Source organism: Lates calcarifer, linkage group LG23, assembly GCF_001640805.2.
Source record: "Lates calcarifer isolate ASB-BC8 linkage group LG23, TLL_Latcal_v3, whole genome shotgun sequence".
Lineage (NCBI taxonomy): Eukaryota > Metazoa > Chordata > Actinopteri > Centropomidae > Lates > Lates calcarifer.
Window position 1 is genome coordinate 7426140 of NC_066855.1, and position 17270 is coordinate 7443409.

General features: G+C 38.5%; 1 protein-coding gene across 1 annotated transcript; it reads right to left on the reverse strand.

The window, feature by feature from the left end:
- Positions 1–253: 253 nt before the first annotated feature.
- On the reverse strand, positions 254–6826 carry LOC108886777 (glucagon receptor). The gene is made up of 13 exons (XM_018681806.2): positions 6741–6826; positions 6451–6553; positions 6165–6275; positions 5743–5864; positions 3705–3811; positions 3017–3173; positions 2729–2888; positions 2250–2310; positions 2074–2143; positions 1864–1955; positions 1491–1629; positions 1302–1343; positions 254–853 (listed from the first exon to the last, which is right to left on the reverse strand). The coding sequence occupies exons 1-13, from the start codon at positions 6798–6800 to the stop codon at positions 782–784; spliced, it is 1296 nt and encodes a 431-aa protein (XP_018537322.1). The 5' UTR covers positions 6801–6826; the 3' UTR covers positions 254–781.
- Between the last annotated feature and the right edge of the window lie 10444 nt (positions 6827–17270).

The window sequence follows — 17270 nt, forward strand, 5'->3', positions numbered from 1 at the left end:
TTTGGGATATGACAGCAAAAAATCAATAGAATAAAACAAAATAAGATGAATTATTATCTGACGTATGTTTCTAAGAAGACAATACATATTTCTGGTGTAGACTAACTGTACAGCTTGAAATTTACAGCCTATCTCGGGTACTTGAGTTTCTGCTGATATATTTTCTTGTTTAAAAGCCTACTGCTCACTCATATGGAGTGAATGACTCATCCTGCATCTTATGCACTGTTCACACATCACACAAGATTCAATGTAAACAAATATCCTTTTAATTTATACTTAAAGATGTCTCAAGTCTGAACTGATAACAATCACTTATTCACATATTTAATATTCACAATTTTACAGTTTTAAAACTTATATCACAATAGCAATTACTTATTCACAGTTTTACATATTCACAACAAACCACATATAATCTTAATTTACAGTAAATGCAACAATGTATTCAATCTGAATCTATATTTACAACATGTGGGAGTAACTCCACAGGGTCTTGAAGATGAATGAGGAAGGACACCTGCATTGCTACAGATGAATGTCCAGTCTCATCCTGATCCCTGCGCTGCAGGCTGTCATCCCTCTTTACTACTGATGGGCAGTGGAGCAGGGAAGCATCAGGTTGCGGGGAAGGTGGCTGCACTTGACGTCTGAAAAGCAGTGAACTGTCAGGAGTGGGTGAGCCATCAGGCATTGCCCTCATCGGCGTGGCAGAGGATCTGTTGCGCTCTGGCACTGTGGCAATGGAGAAAGTGTCTACTCGAGAGTCAATCCCGGCTAGTCACTGTCCACAGCATACAATCTCTGCCTCTATCCTCCAGCTTCGTAACTTCCTCCTCAGCTCTGTCCTCACCTGCACCCAGAATAGAGGTGAATCATAATGTGCAATTATGAGCTATTATTGTGACATTTTGTGTCATTTCCCAATCTGAAGCTTGAAAATTCAATGAAAAGTGAGAAGTAGTTCTCTGAGGTATTGATAAGATAGATTAGACACCTGATATAACTTTAGATTAAAAAAAAAACAGGCCCTTGGATATAAATGGATGACTAAAACAATAGTTTCCATTCTAATTCATTCTTAATTGATCTGACCAGCTGTAAGTCCCCACCTGACAACCCTAAGTGGGTTTAGTGGGAAGATAATAGGTTATCCTATCATCAGTATTATTAACTCACTTTAACACCCATGTAGATTCACTCATGCCTTCTCTCACACTGTGACTGGTATATATGGCTAATTGGCACCTTCTGTTCAGGGTAAAAATAATAAAATGAGTATATGAGATGAAACAACAAACCTCTTTATTAGCATAGCAGTAGAGCACAGCCACCAGAAAGCCCTGCAGAGAGACCCAATTATAAGAAAAAGTCCTGTTAGATTTCAGCCCCACCAACTACATTTGCTATACATGAACACATTAGATAATGTCTAGACAGTTACATATCAGCAGTAACAAGCAGTCATTCTGTGGTCCAACTGAACCTACCTGAAATGAATTGAGAAAAAGAGTGAAGAAAACTTTAATGTAGCGTAGAACACCTGTTGTCTGCTCATCTGTGGCAAAGATGAATATGATCTCATGAATCCCAAACAGAGGAATGAGGGTGAGGGTTGCCTTGGCAAGCCTAACAGAATAAATCAAACAGCAGGCAATCTGTCACATCATCCATAATGGGATTTTTTCTTTCTTTGTTTTTTTTCTTTCTATAATTTTTCTGGCTATGTTTTCATTCCTCCTCCTGCCAAAAATTCATCACTGATTTTCTGTGACAGCCAGAGTCATGGCCTTGACTTGGAAAAAACACAGATAGAGCTGAACAAATCAAATTTAACATTGAAAATATGCCAGCACAACTTGCCGAAGTTTGTAATCAGGGTATCCGCTCTGGTTGCTGGCTCGTAATTTGGAGAGAACTACCTTCAGGATCTTCATGAAAATCAGAAAGTTGATCTGTTGATCAGAAAAAACAAATGCCATATATAATATATACTGTTCAAATGTTAGATGATGACACATACAATGGATGCAACAAAACACGGAGTCCAGTATTTGCATAGATCATCCTTACAAGTGAAGCAAAAAGAATTGGGAAACGAATGATCCACCAGTAGTTCATGTTCTCATTGAGAGCCCAACATCTGGGGAAAAAAGCAGATAGAGTTAATATTTCTCCATAGTCTAATGTGGATCAGCAGCAGCAGGAGGTTACAAGTAATCAGGCATACAGGGACACTACATGCTTACTCTTTGTTTTCTTTCAGTAGCTTCATCACTACCCAGGGAACCACAAATAGAAGTGGCGTTCCTAAGATAAAGAGAGTAAAGATTGCAAGATTTAGTGCTATGGGTGCTTTCAAAATCAAGCCCTAGAACAAAAATGATTAAATACATAATGGTGTAAGTGTTTCAGCATCAGTCATTTATTTAACCTACGCTGCTGTTACAGGGCATTCTTTGCAGTCACAGAACCTGCTTGGATGTGCAGCTGTTAATGGGCGCACAGGAGACAGATGTGCGACAATGAGGAGGTTTCTACTGTTGCTACGTGCCTGCTTTTAGAATGTGAGCGGTTTTTGTCTCTGTGATGAGGTGGTCTTCTATGTTGAATAGAATTAGATTTTGGGGGATGGTAGAGGGACAATGCATCTGACAATTCGAGGTAAAGAGTCCTGGAAAAACCCCTCAGGTGTTTGTGAATTTGAACACATAGAGATGGATCTTACCCCAGCCAAGACAGATGTAAGGCAAGTATTTGTTGTTGTCGATGAACACTGAGGCTATGAGCACAGAATACAAATATATTGCCTCTCCAAAGAACCAATAGTGATTGGCAAGGACGCAGTACTGCATCATCACCTGTGCTATCCGGCAGCCAATAGCAGCCTAATGGACAAGAAGAGCCACATACTGTAAGAGTCTAATGTTTAAATTTGCCTCATTCAAATATCATGAGTTGGCCTCAGATATAATATATCAACTAAGAACCTTAGTAAATTTCAAATAACACCCACCTGGTGACTGAGCATCTCACTCACGTCTGCCTGTTTCATGATTTCTCGTCCCCAGTGGCGTTCCAGCATGGTATCCTTAAGAATGACAGATACAGCTCTCAGGATGAAGGAGAGGAAAAGATTGGCATGAATGTAGTTCCTGGTGCAATGTAGTTTCCTGTGAGGGGACATGAAAATCACCAAAGTTTTGAGTTTTGTGTGTAAGGGTTTTGAGGTGTACTTTTATCTTGTCTATTTAATCTTGATTTAGTTGCTTTTCTTATAACGTTTCTTGAACTGTTTTCATCTGAGCTGCAGAAACATCTATTTTGACATATAATGCTGTTGTTTGACCAACCTTAAGTGAAGTAAGAAGCATGAAAAGAAATAAACTGTAAAACTCTGTTCGTTCCATTCAGTGTTTGCTTGAATGATAGAATCCTTTCGTGCCTACATAAGTATTGATGACTGTGAGGATCTTGACAGTTCTGGGTTATATTATTTATATTCAGAGTTATACTTGCAGTATATTCTCTAATTATCTATTTTTATTCAAAGGCATCTCTCTCTGCATCTAGTCAAAGAGGATGGAATGAGCCAAGCAGACTCATTAGAAGTACTAACAATCATCTTTTCCAGAGTGCCATGAGAATGTTTGAATGCATTAACACGACAACAGAAATAACTGCACATCTGTTAAACAGCTTACCTGATGCTCAGAAGAATGATAAGAGCCATTATGAGTGTGAAGAGGGACAAGGAATAGCCGACAGTGTACAACATCCTGAAGCCCACCATCAGTTGTTTGAACCACAGCTGTAAAGACATATCCATACTGGTTATTTTTTGAAAGACAGATCTCATAAATTACTTCATGTCTATAATCTCAATTAGACTTGACACTGAAGACAGAACAAGTGCTCAACAAGAATAATTAAAGTAGTGTTGTTGGATGTAAATCCACCATAAAAGGTTTTCACTCAGCAGTGTACCTCCTAGACCAATTTTGCGTTTTTCACGTAACATCAGGTTGGTTTGAGTTTCATGCTTGGATGAAAGACATGACAGTTATCTGGGAAATTTATCTTAAGAGAAAGTGAGGGTGGGAACTGAAAGTCCCATCACACCTCTTCACCACATAAAGCTTAATAATGGCACTCAGTACAGTGCATACTTCCATCAAGGCCAAACACTTCTACACATCTGTCCAGGTCTTATAATCGAAAAATAAAGAGAAAAAGAAAGCAGTCAGATGACATTGGTTCAGTACTTTTTGAGTAATCCCACCAACAAACAGACACGATGAAAACATAAACTCCTTGGTGGAGATATTAAATGCTGATGAAGCCACAGCGTGAATAGGCTTGTACTGTGCTGGACAGACTGAATATCCTGGTGTGCTGAGGTCCTCACAACTACAAAGCACATACATCCCTGCATTGATTACTTCTGACCTTTAGAGGTTTTTTTTTTTTTTACTGCTTTTACTAAAGGTCCTGTACATCCATCTAAGTGTTTCCACCTATTCCGATTTCAATTACAGGTGGCAATGTCAATCCAATATGCCAAACATCTAATTAGGCAGCAAGTGAAAACACTGACTGTGTAGAGTGTATAGATATAGATTTAGACAATTTATATCACGTGAAAAACCTCTGCATCCTCTTTTTAAATGGTCATTATAAAACCTGCAATTACTGATTTGTGTTCATTGTGGGGGCAGCCGAAACAAGTAGAAGGCACAACATGGACATATTATCACCTTTTAAGTGGATATGGCAAAGGTGTAAGCTAACAGCTAGCAAACACATGTTTACACATCCAACAGACGCATAGCGCCACTATTTTCTAAAGCTTGTTGCTAACTTTGTGTGTCTGCCATTTGGTGTAGAATAGTTTGTGTAGAGTCAGGGTTTACTTCTGCCCACAGTAAAATTGCAGTCCATAAAGCCAAAACAATGAGGATATAACAGTTGGTGGGTTCATGTTAAGTGACACCTTTCACATCCATGTAATCTATTGTCAGTATAAAAATAGTGATAACTGCTTTGAAGACTTATCTTTTTAAAATTTGTTTTTGGTTTTACTATACAGATACTACATATTTTTATGCATGTAAATTATATATTGTGTGAACTTTTATGTACCATAATTTCCGAACTATTGAGCGCACCTGAATATAAGCCGCACCCACTAAATTTAAAAAGAAAAAAAAAAGTACATATACAGGCCGCACTTGTCTATAAGCCACAGGTGTCTAAATGTTTTTGCGGCATGAAGCTCGTTAGCCCGTAAAAATCTAGAAATTAGCCGCATCATTGTTTAAGCCGCAAGGTTCAAAGGCATGTGAAAAAAGTAGTGGCTTATAGTCCGGAAATTATGGTATACCGTAATCATACAGAGTTAACTGAGAAAATTGCAGCTAGGTTCCTGCCACTGTTACTTTTGTACTATGAAGGTGAGTCTGTGTTTGTTTGAATGCCAGTATGTGCCATTTCCCTATACACCTCATGTCTCCGTCATAAGACTATTTTAGTTCTACCATTAATGACTCTCATCTTTTTATTTACACCTGCAATAAAAGGTTAGTTCATGTGTGTATCTTTCAAAACTTGTAATTAAAGTATTCATTTTTGCCTCTTTTACATGATGACCTTCCTTGATGTGATACAAATGTTTGACCAATGAGAAGCAGTCACAGCTGCAGCAGATTAATCCCCCAGCTGGAGACATTTTGGATGCCGCACCTCCTGAGATGCAACCTCCTTTTCCTCTTCACACTGGGTCATGTCCCTCCAGACCTGGCCACTGTCCTCCCTCTCCCAGAAGCCATCAGAGCCACACCGACGACGCACAACTCCCTGGGACACTGGGGGAGAAACAGTCAATCCCTCAGCTGTTACCTGCGTAATACTAATTAGAGTCACAGCATGCGCAGGGCAGAGGACAGGTAACAAGTCTGGACAGGTTATCGATGCACAACAAACATATATGCACAGACGTGCAAATTAATCAGATTTCTTCCTCTATACTGTTTAAAGATGTAGAAAATACTCTCAAGTGCTTGAAAGAATAGTTTGACATTTTGTCTTGCTGCAAGAGAAGACTGATACCACTTTCATGTCTGTGTGGTAAATATGAAAAAAAAAAATAAATAAATGTGTTTTACCTTTGTCATACCAGGGCAGGTAGAAAGGGCATGAAATGTTGACCATTGAGCTAGCAGGAGCATCTGGCCAGCAGGCATATCTGTCAAACGTCCTGTTACAGAACAAGCCCACTAGAGGAGAAGAACAAGAAACTGAAAAGATAATTTGCTCCTCAACAAAGAAGCCTCAGATGATAATGATTTTTAATGCAATTTAAGATAGCACAACTTGACATTTTCCCAGTTCCTTTTCCTTTCCTTTTCCATCTCTCACCATATTGCCCTTTGCATAATGATTTTTCCATACCTTGCGGCAGTGGATCATTTTCTATCATTTTCACACAGTCCTCTTTATACTGAACCCATTTCTGATAAGTCTCCTCTAAGACGTTTCCACTCGTCATCTCAAACTGTAATGACATAAACAGAAAAGGTAATCAAGGAACACTTTCCTTCAAATAGAAGTATTTGTGAAATACATTTCTGAAGACAAAAAGTTCTGTAGTTCCATGAGAAGTCATCATGGTCTGTCAAACCTAAAAAAAAAAAAAAATGTATTATTGTATGTATTGAATACTGTATTTAATCAAAACTAACCTTTGGCAGTTTGAGAAATAACAGGCAGATCAAAGCCATTATGTCTTGTATTCTGTCCATCACTGCAGACTTGTTCTTCCTTATTGGAAAGACTGAGAGAAGGAAAGAAAACACAAAGATTTCAAAAGAGTAAGTTGTAATGTTGAGTTCAGTAGGTCCTGGCCACATACTTCTTACACTCACCTCTCACATGCTTGTTCCAACAATTTCAAAATGCATGCAAGTCACTGGACCTGTAAAAGCTTCAATTGTTGCAGATTGTAAATACCATGAACATTTATCTCAGAGAAAGAAATTGAGAGAAATTCTGGCCTTAATATCAGTCATGTTCAGAAGATTTGAATCACCATCCATTTTCAACAACCGCTCAATTATGTTTCCACAATACAAAGGTGAACTAAATGAACTGTTTTATCTTGACATTTTCTTGACATATCAAATTATTTTTAATGTAGTCACTAGAGCCCTTAAAAAGCCTTTTGCTCCTGTATTGAGTCTAACCTTTTTTCCCTATTTCCTGGTGTCAAATCACTGATGAGGTTTGTGCACAAGGCACATTTTAAAAATGTGTTTAAAAAAAATCTGCTCCATATTATGTGCTAATTGCAGAGAGTATGTACTATTTACAGTGCTATCAGTGTATTTTCAGTTTACTTTTCTGATTCATATTAATAGGATATATGTACTGACAGACCAAATTTTTTGACTAACTCGCTCCTAACCATCAGTAAGTAGCTCCTTCATTTCCTTTGTATATCATTGTGGGACAACAGTGTAGTCATCAGCAAATTATAAAATAAAAAAGTCAGAATTTTTTTCCCCCATGAATATTACTGGTCTATGCACTGGTCTATGCATATGCACCGGATATTTCATCACACGATGTCTTAAGTTGAATATTGGATCGTGAGTGATTTCCTAACTAGTGGTGTCTTGGCACTATCTTGTATGTGGAGATGTAAAGTGAGCACACAGAACCTTTCCCCTTTGGCATGAATGTAAAAACAGCCTCCTGGTGTCAAACTCTGCTCAAGCTCAACAGGCCACTCATATAATATCCTCTTGAAACAATTGATATGTGCTCTTTTTTGGTATTTTCATCTGATGCCGGCCTCCCGGATGTCACTTTTCCAACATAAAACACTACATACTCAAAACCTGCTTAACATGTAGTATAGGATTATGACCTAGCTGTAGACTAAGAGTCACTGGGACGCACCATGACTGTCTCATTTTTCAACAAAGATTAATTTCAAGGATTCTACAATACATTCCAAAATTCATTCTGAATTCTACCGTATATGGTATATAGTCAGTATTATCACCTACAGACTTGTTTGTCAGGCTCTCATGCTCTCTGCCTTGGATGAACATGCCACCTAAAGCACAGGATGCAGTCAGTCAAATATAGTATCTCTGCATCTGTGGATAAAGTCTTGCTGGGGGGCTCCTTTCATCCTGGCAGCCCTTTAAGTTATGAGTAATGTGTCATTCTGGAGTCAGTAATTAGAAAAAGATAAGCTCTCCTCCTGAAAATGGGAGATATGACAAGAAGCATATATGTTACAGCAGTGACCACTGCTTCGGCAGGTTCTTGTTTTGCTGTGGCGTGTCCCTTTGTGACTTATCCCTCACACAGCTACTGTCAGGTGGGGGCAGATAATGGCACTGTACAGTGTATAACTCTGTGTTAGATCAACTGAGGAAAAAGGACATAACAAATCTCAAAATCATATAAATAGTAGTTTCAAAAATCTGTACAATGCGGTCTTGTTCCATCGTCTGTCGGTCAAAACAGTCTGACCATGAGGCAGTGTAAATTACCCATAGGACTTGGGTGAAATCTTTTTTCCCATTAACCGCTTAGTCCCATTTGTCAAAAAATGTGATATCGTGTTGTGAAATATCTTAGGTTGGCATTGTGGTTCCCATTGTGGTTCCATGTCACACCCCAAAGGTTGACCTGAGGCCCTCCAATAGTGGGACTGCATTCATCAGGAAAAGCGGGCTCAGAGGGCCCTGTGTCCCTGCCATCAGTGGGGAGTCCCACTCTGGGCTCTGCCTGTGTAGCCTCAGACTGCCAAAACACTGATTTGATTTTTCCCTCCTGGTAGGTGGCATTTGACAGTCATCGCCTGTGGCAGCTCGAGGAATGAGACCACATAAGGCTCAGTTTCTTATGGGTCCAGCAACTTCCCCACCTGGAGGTCTCCTCGTTCTGTTAGAAATGATGGCAGGAATGAGTGGCTATGAATACGCCATTATCTAAAGCTAGAGATGTGTTTCCAACCTCCTTTTCTCCTTACCAGGCTGACATTTCACACCGTAAAGCTTCAAATGAGGGATATTCCAAATCTTACTCCAGCATCTATGAAACTCCACGTCAGGTATATCCTCAGTTGTTCAGGATTATCACAGTGATGTGGGTTTAAGATCACTAGTGAACAAAATGAACTGCATCTTTGCTGTATTATCAGGACAGATGTTTTTTTAGCATGGTTACCAGCAGCAACAAGCCGTCAATGTCGTGAGAGTATTTAAACCTGCAGGACTCTGATTTTCAAGTGTGAGTCCTTAAACCAGGGCTTGTTGAAACAGCAGTTACAGGTGTATTTGCCTCTCAACTCGTTTTGCAAACTGCATCAGATCTTTAAAGGCTCATTTGGGCTAAATGCAGTCAAATGGTGCTGTGAGGAACACAATTTCAAAGTGGCTCCCCTATAAACTAGTTACTTGTGTGGTTTACACATAGCAAGATTATGTTTGTATTTTTTACCGTAAGGAAACAGTTTCTATTCTATTCTTCTGTAAGCTACTATTTTAACAGTATTTATTGTTATTATTATTAACAGTATTAAGTATTTAGTATTTACCAGCATGCATTCTGTGCACCTGAACATACAAAATCCCCTATAGCAAACACATCTCACAACACTGAATGCAACATCACATGTATGAACGCAAGTTTTGCAGATACATGCTTCTTTCACCACTTCAGAACAGGTGCACTGCAAATACTGTTGGCATTACATCCGTTCAATAATGCACAAAATACCAAATGATGCATTTCCTCTCATTTGAATTCAATTCTAATTTCCTCTAATATATCTTAAGTCATCAGCCGATTTCACTTAACAATCACGATCAGTTTAGTTACAAATGGACACAACAATAAAGATGACTGATGAAAAATAACAGTGGCTATCATAAGGAAAAAAATATGCATATGTGCATGCACCAAGTGAAAAGCATTTAATATTAATAATTAAGTTTATTTTTCTTATTTACAGAATGGCGATGTTATAACATGCCTTTAACATGTATAATGCATTTGGGCAAAACCCCCTCATTTTGAGACATCTTCTGCAGAAAATACTTCTGGGTCGCTACTGCTGAAAACAAAAAATTACAAAACTTGAATTGTCACTTACAAATAAATCGGTCCTTTAGAGAGGAGAAAGCTGCTCTCAGAGACGCTCCGTCCTGAGCGACGCTTTGTGACCGACAGACTACAACTGAACTTGCACTGAGCAGTTTGACTGTCCGTGATGCTCTGCCCAGCACGAAATGCCTATGAATGCACCGATTTCTGCACCGTTGTCCATCATTATTCCCACGATGTTGAGCCAATCAAGCAACTTCTCGATTCAAAAAGCTTATTAAAGTCCCCTATAACTATCCGCAAGTCGTGCTTTTTCGTTCTGACTTTGAATACATTCATCGATTACATTCACCTGAAAACAACGCTTTATCCAATGTGCAGCCCCAGCGGGAGACCAATCAGATGTCATTTAGTTTTTTTTTCTGTTCTGCACCCAAGCACTGGAGGAAAAAAGCAAAAGAGGGCAGCAGCACATTAAACATATAGAATGTGAATGGGTATGGCTAATAATGCAAAAAACAGCCTTTTTAGGATTTTTGTTGAATTGTCAAATTAAAGAAACTTAGAACTATTACTACTACTATTACTACTAATTATCCAGAAAAAAAAAACACAAATAACCCACCTCATTCATCAAGTGAATGGACGAAAAACAAAAAACACTACAGGCACATTTTTGGCATAGCTCTGCCAAGACAAAAAAAAAAAAAAAAAAAAAAGGAAAAAGAAAACTGGACACAGGAATCTGCTGCAGGAGCTGAAGATGAAAATCTGAGCATCTTGTACCTGAATGTAATTTCAAGGACACAAGATCAGCATAGTCATACTGTATCTTTAATAATGTGCCTGTGCAGTGCTATAAAGTTCTAGAGTTATTGTATGAATCTTCAAAAGAAATAAGAATACCACATACGGCTGAGTTTTGGGATTAGGATAATCTAGGTTGCATTTTAAGATTAGGACAATCCATTTTGGGGGTTTATACTATCATATCATATCATTTTAGGATTCAGATTATGTCTATCTTGCTATTAGAATAATTAATTGATTGGTTCAGGTTTAATCTAGTGCTGAGATAATTAGTTGATTAATCTGTTTTAAAATTAACCAACAGTTCCCATAATCTTTTCATTGCTTAAACAATTATTTAAGCAAAAATCCAAAACAACCACTAACCCCAGGGTCTTAAATGGTTGGCTGTTTCTCCTTGTTTCATATTGTTGGAAAACTAAATATCTCAGAGTTTTGGATGACAAAGTGTTGAGCTTTTGCTTTTGTTATACTTGAGTATAGATATACAACTAATGATCCACCACCACCTGTCTGACCTGTTGACTTCTGGATGGCACTTCAGGTCAATCAAGTCTCACACCACCAGACTCACCAACAGTTTCTTCCCCTGGGCCATATGGACTGCAAACAATCACTGAACATATCCCCCACCCCCACCCGCTCCCCTCACCTCACCACCACCACAACTCACACACACACACACACACACACACACACACACAGAGCCAAGGATACTATTCAACCCACCTAGCGCACCTTAAACTGTCCTGGTTTCATTCTTTGCACAAACCATGTGTGTTAAAGATACATACATGTCTGCTACAATAGAATATAGAGTTTGAAGTGATAATGGAACCAAGGATGGCTTTCTCTCCTTGCTTTGTTGTACTATCATCCTCGAGAAATGATTTCATTGCCAGGATCTCTGGAGATTAATGAGGCTGACGAGGGCCTGAGCACAACCTGTCTGAGGGTGTTTAGGTAGTTATTTCACCATTTTCTTTTTCATTTGATTCTTTCATCCCATGGTCTGTTTGTGTGATGTAATTTCTTGGTGCCTGACCGAAGTTGAACTTTATTTATTGTCTTTGTGAAATGGAAAACTGAAAAGCTGCATGGCGGTCCACTCGGTTTCATTGTTGAAGTATATGTGGAGGATCCCATTGATATTAGGCTAATCCTGTGTGTGATGGGAAAGTCTGGAGGCCAGGAGATGGAAAACAGATGCTGGATGAATGAGAAAAGAACCTAAGACCAGAGTGGCAGGTCTGATTAGAGACAGGAATGGTGCTTGACAGCAATATAATAGACATTTCTGGGGAGTAAGAAAACCATTTCCTTGTCACCTCTTTATATTCATATATGGACCTGTGACTATGTACTATGTCATTTGAATTCAGCCTGTAGTCGAAAAGGCTGCTGCTATTGCTTTCCCTCCAGAACTGTCAACACTAAAAATGGATGGATGGATGGATAGCTGTACAAATCTAAAACAGACCAAACTTCAGTTAAAAGCAAAGTGATGCATTTTTAGCTTTGATTTAAAATTGATGTCTCAAATCAAAGTTTTCTCCAGAGCAGTTTCATGATATCATAATTTAATTCAGTTAGCAGACCAGTGTTTGAAATCCTCAGAGGTCTACTGGGTTTATGTTGTGGCAAAAGGTCAGAGATGTACTTTGGATCTTAACCATTTATTAAGAGCTGAAGCAATATTATGAAATCCCTTCTTTAACAAAGTGGGTAGTAGCGGATTTTGAGACAGACTCAAAATTTGAGACCTAGAGTGTTTATTTTCTCAGGATTCAAACAGCAGCGCTCAGAATGAGCTGTTGGAGAGCTTTCAAACAATTACCTGAGAAAATCCCATTAGAGTACTCCAACATTCTTATGTGTTTGAAAAAAAAAAATCCCTTGTGGTGACAAACCCACATAGAATGATCACCCAACTCTGCAGTTCACCTCAACTCTTTGGAGCATTTTAGCATCTTTCAGCTCATTGTCCTGTTTTTCTGGCAAAATGACTAAATAAAAAAATCTTTAAAAATATTATATTCAGTCGAATTGGGTCACACCAAGCTGACTATATCCACCATCTTCTGTTAAGAAGCAGCATTCAAACAGGTGGTGCTATATTTAAATGTGTGCTGCACTGCTTACATAGCTGCTGTTGGAAAAGAGCTGTTGACTACTGTAGGATTGTTTAGTGGAATAAAAGCCTGCCACGTAACATGTTTAGTCCTGTTAGGATATAACACATGCCATCACACATTCTGTATTATATTTATATTCTGACAGCTTGTGTAATCCTCATCAGAGTCAAAGGAAGCAATGTCAGGGCACCCCTCAGGGATGGTGCCAACCATGAATCTGGACTGAATCTCTCGCTTTCTTGTATCCTGTTATATCTCTGTTAGAACTGTCTATCTGCCAAAGGTTTAAAATGCCCCCCAAAATGATTTAAGGGGCATGCACTGATGTCAATTTTTAGTATAGTTAAGTTTGCCATTGAAAGAGGTTGTGCAGATTTTTATATGTGGCTAGAAATAGAAGTTCCTGACATCTCCTTGAATCAGCTCCACTGAGCCTCGCAAGTACATTGCCATCAAGATAATGTCTTTAAATTGTCCACTTCTGCATCAGTGGTGTGGTTGATCAACTGTTTTCATATAGATGTCAGTGTGACTACATGAGTATTTATTCTAGGACCTGTGCATAAATGAAGCAGCATGAATCTGAAAGTCTGGAAGCTCAGATGAAAATGAAACACTGATGATAAAATATAACATGCTGCAAAACTTTAAAAACTTGAGAAATCTTAAAACTTTAAAAAATGAAATGTTTTTAAAGTCTGTGATAGTCCAACATGCTCTGCATAATGCTCCTCGTAAGAAAGGCAGATGCTCTCAAAAGTGATGACAGAGCTGCGTTAGAGTCTGCATCAGGAGCAGCTCTTCTAAAGGGATGCTCAGCTGTAAGAAGTCAAACATTATTTCCTCAACTGTCAATAGAACCACAAGCAAATAAACTATAACTATCATTATAATGAGTAAACAAGAATAGTCGCTTTCTAAAAACTGACTCAAGCAGGTGTCTTGTGTGCTCTATGAGAAAATCTATGAGGAATATTTTTGAGTACTTTTGATTCATTAGACAATTTAAATGCCAGAGTAGGGTGACAGATTGTTGATTGATTGCTGTATTTATTTCAGACCGGCCCACATTGGGTTTTAAAACAAATTTAGCGTATTTAGACTCTGTTCCCTGTGGTTATTTATACTCCCATAGATCCCAATGTTTTGCAGTCATAACAAAGTAATTATCACACCCACTCAGCCCTCCTTAATCAAAATGTCACTCTAGAGAAGTTTTTGTTTTATTGTGATCAGGTCTTTTAAACCACTCTGTTCACATTAAACCAACAGAGAATTAATCAGCTGCTCATCACATCAAGACCTATTAACATTAACATTAGTTCTAATCTTTTCAAATGTAAAAAGCAGTTCTCTTCTATACCCTTAATGCACTACTCTGCGCTTTAATGCACTTTCTCTTCTTCTCTTCCTGGATGTTATTGTTCTAAGGTTTCTTTCAGGTTCACTTGTGATTGGCTTTGCTCTGTGTCCGTAAAAGTCTTCTGTCCACGCTGTTTAAAAGCAGCACTCAGTCTGTGGCATTAAGGATAAGAATGTTAGATAACATGGACTTCCCTGTGGTTCATATATACGGCAGCTGAGGGGCTTAATTTTCTTCTTCTAAAAGTAAAGAGGATATTTCTTTATTGAAAGTGAGGGTTGACAAAAACATCTCATTGAGAATTCAGTCTGCCATTCTAATTATGGAAAAGCCAATGACCTTGAATACAATCGGAAAGTATTATGTGCATCCAATGATGGATATACAAATAGAACACAGTGAGAAAGGAGTGAGGGTGCAAAATGAAAAATGCAACAAAACACAACCTAGGTCTTTGTTTTGTTTGTCAAGATGGGAAACTCTTCCAGCTGGTTACAGCTGGGAGCAAAATGGTACGACTTTGTTTGATGAACAGAACAGCCTGAAATATACATACAAACACTCAGATTCATAAAGCACAGCACATGCATGGTTCATAAATCTCAATCAAAATGAAAATGTGGGCACATGCAGAAGCCTGATTTCCACTCCCACAACCAGCATCTGGTTGTCCTATCTGTAAATAATGTTGAATGTTGATTGGGGAGCCTCCCTCTGTCTGTGATTTTGCTCAAAGTAACAAGTTGAGTTTCATAGACCAAAGAAAACCAAGCAACAAAATGGATTCATAATTTGGTGGCTGTAAGCATTAGTCACACTCGTCTTACCTCAGTAACCTGCCTGCTAAAAGATTTAAAGGGATATAGTCTAATGCTACTGTACACTAATTAACAACAGATACTACTTGAAAATTCCTGCTACACTTAGAACAACTGAAACAAAGATGTGGATGTTGATAACTTCCTTAATCTTTCTACAGCTGTTCACTGCCTCCTTGTTGATGACCTTTGACGCTATCCCATTCAGTGCTGTGACGAGCTAATGCTGTCTGTCTCCGGTGTTCATTCAGTTTGCCAATGTAGTGTTCCCCTCACCTGTTGCATGTGATGCCATCCAGTTTAGCTCTACAAATGGTTTCAGGTTGAATGGAATACCGAACGTTATGTTTGTTTAAATGAGACAGTTTTGGCTCCATGCTTGAAGAAGAGGAAGTGTTTTAATTGATAGTTCCATACCAAGACTTTAAAATACCAGATGTAATTGCACTCTCACAGCTTGGTTGTGAATGCTGGCTGCTTGTGTCTTTAGCTGGCAGCATGTGTACACCCAGTGAAAGGTTTACAGATTGAAGGCAAGCCAAAGAAATGGTTTTGTGCAGTTGTTGGCAGTGCAGACATCACTGCTATTTATATCCTTAGCTGGAAGTAGAAACGCAGTCCCAAAAGGCATTTTGCAACATCATGCTGCTTAATTTGGATGAATCACCCAATTTTTTTTATTCTCCATACCCAAGCCATCACACAATAGCACTCTGCCTCCATTAAATGGAACCAAACCATAACTGTTTGCATTATAAGAGCTTTATTCCCAGAATAATGTAAAAGTAAAAATAGATGAACACAAACTTTAAATCTGTCTAACTCACTGTGGTTTGGGATATTTCAAATTTTGCTCTTCAAGTTATTAATCCATCACCTCCTCTGTGCTGTGGTTGTAATGATGCACCAACAATGAAAACTGTGTCTTAAAACGCTGAGCAACAGAAAAGTATTAATTCTCCACTTCAGCAATTTGTCATTGGCAGCCCTCTGCTTCAGGTCACTTTCTGGTGGCTTTCACAGTCATTAAATCAGCCTCAAGGTCTAATCCGCATTCACAATCTAGAGTCAGCCATTCTCTACCAGTATGTGTTTATTGCCCCAGCAGCAACATTCATATTTTAAAAACCATCGATACACTCTCTTGTTTTCCATTAAATAGACCATATTTTGATTTTTACTTATGACTTCGTTGATTCATTTTCTTTATTTAAATTTGATTTGTCCAATCCTTTGGTTAATAACCAAACACCTGCAAAACTAATGACATTCCCATCAGCTCTGGCTCCACTTTGTGTTTAGAGCTAATTAGCATATGTTTGAATATAATATGCTAAACTAATATGGTGAACATCGTATCTGTTACAGCATAGTTACCTTGTAACTGTGAACATGCAAGTATGCTGATAGCTTAGCTCAAATCACCACTGTGAACAACTCACAGCTTAAAATGTGGTGTGTACGTGATCTCTGCTCTCTGCAAAGCCTCACAAGTAACCATAAAAAATTACAATGTGAATGTTATATGTATAAATCAACTGAGTTTGTGAAACTGATAGTTTGTAAAGGGAAATGTAAAAAATTGGACTTTTGATCCAAAAGACAAAACCCACTGAGGGGAAATAAGAAGCCATTGTTGTTAATGTGGAGGGAAAACAGCTTCTACTGTTTGGTCCTGTGCTCCAGAGTGGTAAACATGCCCAGCTCAGAGATTAATTAAGAAGTGGTTGAAAATGAAACTTAGTGCCAAGAGGCACATTGCTGCCAACAAATTAGGGAGTGAAGTGAACTGTGTGGGAAGGGGCATCTGCAACATTTGGCTATATTTGAGTATTTTTTAACATTGTTGCCAGGATGTTCTGCCCAGTGAGGACTGCCATCATGCTTGTTAGGAAGACTCTGCTTATGCAAGGACTAATTCCTCACTGAGCAAACTTTTAAAAACAGGTACTATGGTTTGATTATTTCTTCCTCTGTGTTTGACAATAAGATCTATCATTATTGTTTTTCTAAATTTTTACT